Source organism: Zeus faber, assembly GCF_960531495.2.
Source record: "Zeus faber genome assembly, chromosome: 3".
NCBI classification, from domain to species: domain Eukaryota; kingdom Metazoa; phylum Chordata; class Actinopteri; order Zeiformes; family Zeidae; genus Zeus; species Zeus faber.
In genome coordinates this window covers 33539297-33546377 of record NC_137190.1, presented here as the reverse complement: position 1 = coordinate 33546377, position 7081 = coordinate 33539297, and the positions used below count along the sequence as shown (strand labels likewise).

General features: G+C 41.6%; 1 protein-coding gene across 1 annotated transcript in view; it reads left to right on the top strand.

Annotated features, from left to right (window-relative positions):
- Positions 1 to 6544: 6544 nt before the first annotated feature.
- Positions 6545 to 7081, top strand: part of gpc6a (glypican 6a) — a gene marked incomplete at both ends in the record, with an annotated part of 187944 nt that continues 187407 nt past the window's right edge. The window contains one exon of the mRNA XM_079997347.1: positions 6545 to 6707. Coding sequence (XP_079853473.1) covers positions 6545 to 6707 — 163 coding nt within the window. The remainder of the gene's footprint in view (positions 6708 to 7081) is intronic.

The window sequence follows — 7081 nt, the reverse complement described above, 5'->3', positions numbered from 1 at the left end:
TAAATAGAATAAGATTAGAGTAAGAAAAAGGCTAATATACAAAGTAGGAATATAAAATAGAAATAAGAGGATTAGACTTTTGTTAGTTTTTAGTCAAAGTTCATTTAGTCATTGCTCAACTGCTTCTAGCTGCAATTGATATATTATTTATAGATTGAGTTTTGCGATGCCCTATGAAGTTGTTTAGCTGCTGCATGCAAAATATTTGTAGTTCTGACAAGTTGATTGCGGTTCAGAATTCTTATCACGAATACGCATATAAAATAGCACACGGGAAGGAAATTATTTATTCAATATAAAACCTAAGACATTTTGTTAGCACTTTCAGGACAACGCACAACTGGCACAAAAAGCCAGCCCCTATTCTAAATAATAATAAAAATAAAAACAAATGTACAGCTTTGTGGGATGCCATCCTATAGCTTACAAATACTGGCACGTCAAAAAAAAAAATGTTTTTTCAAAGACTGATAAAAGGTTTTAAATAATTGAAAATATTCAGAACACTCCACGGGACGATGGGTGTCTTTTATTAACCTTGGTTTCATTGAGCATTCAGTGTTTGGCAGAATTTTAATTGTAGATATGTGCAGTTTATCATATATGCAAAACTGCATATGCACACAAAACACTGTTAAACACACAAACACAAGTGAGTAAGTAGACTTATTAGTCTGATGTAAAAAAGGTTGATAACCTGAAGAAGACCCTCCAACCATTAATGTATATATTTAACATTGTATAGTTTTAGTGCTTTGTTTATTTTGCGAGGCATTTCCAAGAGCATATAAACAAATCTGTTGGTAGGATACAGCCGGCATTTCTAATATGTTCGCAGTATTATTATTATACCGTTGTGTTAAAAAAACCGAGGCTATCAACCACGAACCATTAGAGTTTCCAAAAAGAGGGAAAGCTTCGTGAGAAAGTACAATGTTTGCTGCTTCATAATAATTGCGCATATTTGTCATATTTGTCTGAAACGTTTGTTTATGAATTATGAATGCGGTGTTAATTATTCATCTCCCATGCTCGCTGTGCTAATGTGAGCAAAGTGACCTTATTTTTCAACTGTCTCCGCGCCACCTCGCGCACACAGGCGAGCCGCCACACTCTGAGATTTTCACCCTATGGAATGAAAGGGAAAGAGCGTCATAGAAACAGAGGCTTTTATTCTTCTCTACTTCCTCAATGCAATGTTGCAACCTCTGCACCGTGTGGATTATTCTTCTCTGCCCATTCCTTCTAATTCTTCTTTGTTAAAGAAAAACCTAAAAAAGCCTACAGTGTAGGGCGAGAATTAGCAATAAATTATCTTCAAAGTGCTATAATAAAACATACCTTTTTGTCCGAGCCCCCACACATGTCTGTCCGTCTTTGTCTATCTATCCATCTATCTGTCTGTCCGACTGTCCGTCTGTCTATGTCTATCTGTCTGTCCGACTGTCTGTCAGACTGTCCATCTGTCTATATCTGTCTGTCTGTCTATGTCTATCTGTCCGTCTATATATCTATCTATCCCCCCACCTACCTGTGTGATCACTTTGGTTAAAACTCCTGAAAGCCTGGAGCCCCTGCTTGTATCCTTGCAATAAATTAAATATATATTTTGGGTCAATGGAAATTTGAGTGTGAAACAGGAAGCCTCGATGCTGAAAGCTGACTTTTCCCAGCGGTGCAGTGAATGTGAGTCATGATGAACCCCCTGTGCTGACTCCTGCTGGCGAGCTATCGATCCACCACCAGGGATCACCTTCTGGCCAACATCTCCAGGCCTCATTAGCAAGAGATTATTAGCTCAGTGCGAGCATTACCCACAATCATAGATGAATACAACACAATAGAATTGAGTGGGACAGAGCGAGCAAGAATGCTGAGAGAGAGCATGGGCAAAAAAAAGAAAAGAAAAGAAAAGCTCCACATCGACTGTGGCGGAAAACAGCATTTATCTCCTTAGGTAGAAGAAGAAAATGTAAACTTGTTATTAAATGTAGTCCAATGACAAAGATTATTTCAAATCGTGGCGTGAAAGAGACATGTTCCATCTGTGCTGCATCGAATTCTATTGGTGAAGCCTGAAGCTAAAGATTCAAATTTAAGAAATTTAGAGGTTCCAACTATTTTTCAAAGCTTATAAAAAAAATAAAAGTATTGCATGAATGAAAAATACCGAAACCGTAAACAGAAGTATTACTTCCAGGTAAATCTAGTAGAGGAAAATAAAATAAGAAATAAAATAATCGATGTTTTGTTCATAAATCACACACATCCCGGATTAACCACGCCCCTCATCTACCACACACACACACACACACGTGTGTGTGTGTGTGTGTGTGTGTGTGCGTGTGGCAGATGAGGGGCGTGTTTAATCCGGGATGGGTTACAGCGCGTGTTTCGTCCCGCACGGAGTGAGAGAGTCGCTCGGAGTCGGCTAGGAGCGTTTTCTTATGTGTCGTTTGTCTTGCGGTGAGGACGCGTGGTGCAGGATCCGAGAGCTTGCGGACCAGATGGCGGAACGGACCCTAATAGCACACTAAGAACTCTGATTAATCATTTATGTTCCCGTTTGGCCAGCGAGCCTTTTTGTTTGTTTATTTAATTATAATAAAAACCCCGCCGGTTCGGCACCTCACTGGCAGGAAGTCTCCATCCTCCTCCCCGAGTCCGTGTCTGTGGACAGAGTTTTCCACAATATAATATTATATGAACTCATCGTCTCAGCTGAATATTCAAACAACAAATCAAAAAAAAAAAGTGATTAAAAACTGAAAATAACACTGCCATTGAAGTAGGTTGACTTAAAGCATAGCCTTGCCATTTTTTTTACAACCGAGGCCCCATTAAAATGTTTGGTCCCATCAATTATAACTGTTCCGAGCAGAGTTTCCTGTTTTTAAAAAGGAGTCTTTTTTTCAAGGCTTAGGCATTTGGGTTGAAAAGTGCTGTAGCTATCCTTTAAATGTACAGTATCATCGACTGGGCTCGAAATAATCAACACGTTTCTGATTTTAAAAGAACTGACCCAAGTTCACCGCTGTAGGAAAGGTTAGTGTAAAAGGGTTGTTTTCCCTGCTGCAATTCCATTTCAATTTTTATTTATATGAAAGAAATTGTAACAAAATCAGACATGTTTTAATCTATTTTCCTTTGCAGTGCAAAGATAACACTCTGTTTTGACACAAAAGGGGTAATAGTGTTAGGAATACATTTGGCCATACAATAATCTTTCATTCAGGGCCAAGTCACATCTGACATTATTTTCTATACAGGTACTCCTCACTTAACGACCTACCTGTTTAACCACAGTTCGGACTTAGAACCAGCTCTCTGACCAGTGTACAATACCACCTTGTCTCAGCGTCAAGCATCTCATCACGTATCACCCTTTATATACTATATACACTATATATACTATATATGCTATAATCTTAGATATAAGATATAAGAATCTAGCCACTGGGGGTGCACAAGTCAGTGTATCATCAGTACTGGTCCCAAGCACAGATGAATAGAGAGGGTTGTGTCAGGAAGTGCATCCGGCGTAAAAACCATGCCAAATCAAACATGTGGACAACAAATCTAAATTCCATACCGGGTCGGTCGAGGCTCAGGTTAACAACGACCGCCACTGGCGCCGTTAGCCAACAGGGTGCCAGTGGAAATTGTGCTACTGTCGGCCGAAGAAGAAGAAGAAGAGAGGGATGGACTGTCCAGAGACAGCAGGAGAGGAAGAAGGGTAGGAGAGTAGAGTTGAGAGTAGGAACTTTGAATGTTGGCACTATGAAGGGTAAAGAGAGAGAGCTGGCTGACATGATGGAGAGAAGGAAGGTAGATGTACTATGTGTACAAGAGACCAGGTGGAAGGGGAGCAAGGCCAGGAGTATCGTAGCCAGGTACAAACTGTTCTACCATGGAGTGGATGGCAGGAGAAATGGGGTCGGGTAGTCTTGAAGAAAGAATATATCAAGAGTGTTTTGGAGGTGACGAGAATGTCGGACAGAGTGATGAGCATGAAGCTGGAAACTGATGGGGTGATAATGAATGTGGTCAGTGCATCTGCTCCCCAAGTTGGGTGTGAGATGGAAGAAAATAATTCTTTAGTGAGTTGGATGTAGTGGTGGAGAGCGTCCCCAAGGGAGAGAGAGTGGTCATTGGAGCAGATCTCAATGGGCATGTTGGCGAAGAGATCAGAGACATAGGAGTACAAGTTGATTCGGCGCAAGGCGAAGAGAGGAGGAAGGAGAAAAGGACTTGAAGGATTAGGTTAGGGTGATGAAGGATAATGATGGGAATGTGCTGACTAGTGAGGAGACTGCACTGCGTCTTTGTGGATTTAGAGAAAGCATATGATAGGGTGCCCAGAGAGGAAGTGTGGTATTGCATGAGGAAGTCGGGGGTGGCATAGAAGTACGTACGAGTGGTACAGGATATGTATGAGGGCAGTCAGACAGTATTAAAGTGTGCAGTAGGCGTGACAAGGGCATTCAAAGTGGAGGTGGGATTGCATCAAGGATCAGCTCTAAGCCCTTTCTTGTTTGCAATGGTGATGAACAGGTTAACAGATGAAATCAGGCAGGAGTCTCTGTGGACTATGATGTTTGCGGATGATATTGTGATCCGTAGCGAGAGTAGGGAGCAGGTTGAGGAGAGCCTGGAGAAGTGGAGGCATGCATTAGAGAGAAGAGGAATGAAAGTCAACAGGAGTAAGACAGAATACATGTGCCTGAATGGGAGGGAGGGTGGCGAAAAGCTAAGAATAGGAGTGGAGGTGGAGAAGGTGGATGAGTTCAAGTCTCAACTCTACCCTACCCTTCTTCCTCTCCTGCTGTCTCTGGACAGGCCTTCCACCTCTTCTTCTTCTTCGTTGTTAACCTGGGCCTTGACCGATCCGCTATGGAAATCAGATTTGTTGTCCGCATGTTTGATTTGGCATGGTTTTTAAACCCTCTCTATTCATCGGCTTGTGACCGGCACTGATGACACACTGGCTTGTGCACCCCAGTGCAATGCGTGGACGTGCATGTCACCATTAAGTTGCATAAGGGAACAGCCAATGTTCTGCTGATACAGATATGAAAGGGTTTGTGTTTGTGTTTTGTGCTCATACTATGCATAACTCTGCTTGGGGGACAGATTTGGCAAATTGAATGAAAACATGTTTTTTCTATGCCGAGAGACCGTTAAACTCAGGGCATATATAATTGAATACATATGTATATGTATATAATATAAATGTATTATTTGAAAACACGGCAGCTAGACAGTGTTGATGGAAGGAGGGAGTCTTTCAAACAACAGCTTAGACACCTGCCACATACAGGTACATGTAGACGTGCGCTTTAACCTGTTAAGCATATTAAATGGAAATTAAATTAAAATTAAGCAAGTCATTTGGAGTCAATCACACTAAAATACTGTGATTTTGTATTTGTACATTTTAAACTCTAAGACAAGCAATGGAACACTGCTCGATGCTGTCAAGAGATACTCATACTGTACCGTGGTAGCGTAATACTCACTGAGAAAGCTTAATCTTGGCTACCAGTAACGTGCTTTTTGTTCAGCCAACATTCATACCTTGCATCTAAACATGGTGTGCTCTTTTTCTTTTATAAATTGCAATTCTCCACCACAAGGACAATAAATATAGTGTCATCTATATAATACCAGAGTTTCATAGCATAGCCCCAAAAAGTAGTAGGTGTAATTTGTGAAGTAAAGTGGTGTAAAGTGACAATCCATAACATTGTCTGTGTTGGCTGGATTACACTGCAAATCCCAGAATCCCAATCCTATCATCTGGGTTTACCCTCGAAATCATTTTTCGAACGTTTGAAGCCTTCATTATTATTATAAATGATGAGATTTTTTTAATTCAAAGTATTCCCACGGATTACCACTTTAAGATATTGTAGACCACTCACAGGCGCTGTGCAGACAGTGGTGTGTGACAGAGTGAGTGAGTGAGTGAGTGAGTGAGTGATCCAATCGCTTCATGTGATGGTGTCCACACTCACCGATAGGTCTAGGGTGCGACACCGGGAGCATGCATGAGGAATAGGTGCTTCAGGAGAGCATTGCGCACCTCTGGGTGCACGCCACAGAAGAAGCCGCCGTCGCCGCCGCTCCAGCCAGTGTGGTGCGCACCACTCCGCCGTGCAAAACGCGAGGTGTCTCGGCTGATTTATTTTTTTTGTGAGGGGGGAGATTCCTCCCGGCGACAGAAGCTTCTGTGCGGACCGGGCGCCGGAGAAGTTGTCGGCGCGTCACGTAAGAACGCACCGGGCTACACCGGCCAACCTCCTCGAAACGGAATCGCACCGAAACCGGATCATAAGGGACTTTTTTTTTCCTACATTTGCCATGCGGGGGACGTGATTTTTTTGTTGTGTGTTTTTTTCTGTTTTCTTTTATTATTTCGAAACATTTTTTTTTTTATATTAATGAATTGAAGTATTTGGGGGATTGACTTTTCTCCCAACCATCAAGTGGGCTTTCATTTTTTTATTTTTTATTTTTTATCTTTCTTCCCCTCCATCCCCTGATGTGTGCGATGTGGAGGCTCCAGGTCGCCCTGTGGACTTTATTCTCACCGCTGTGCGCGTCGTTCGGCGCCGAGAGCAAAGCGCGGAGCTGCGGCGAAGTGAGGCAGGCGTACAGCTCCAGAGGCTTCAGCCTGGACCATGTGCCCCACCAGGAAATATCAGGTGAGGAAAACAACCCTCGGAATATATAGTTAAACCATTGCCACTTGCCTATAATAATATTAATAATAATAATAATAATAACAATAACAATAACAATTATTATTATTATTATTATTATTATTATTATTATTATTATTATAGAGGTCTATATTTCCCCCTTGATTCAATCATTTATTTGAAGCCACATAAGGATAAAATCAATGGCTGTTATTAATGATTATTTTTAGGAACTCAGTGTTCTCTGAACTTAATGACTCACCAAAAGGGAGACATTCTGCACCCCCCCCCCCTAAAAAAATCTTTGCACATCTTTGTATGCTTGGTGGAAACAGTGATTCATAGAGGCCTACTGGAATAATGCTGTGTGGTATGTA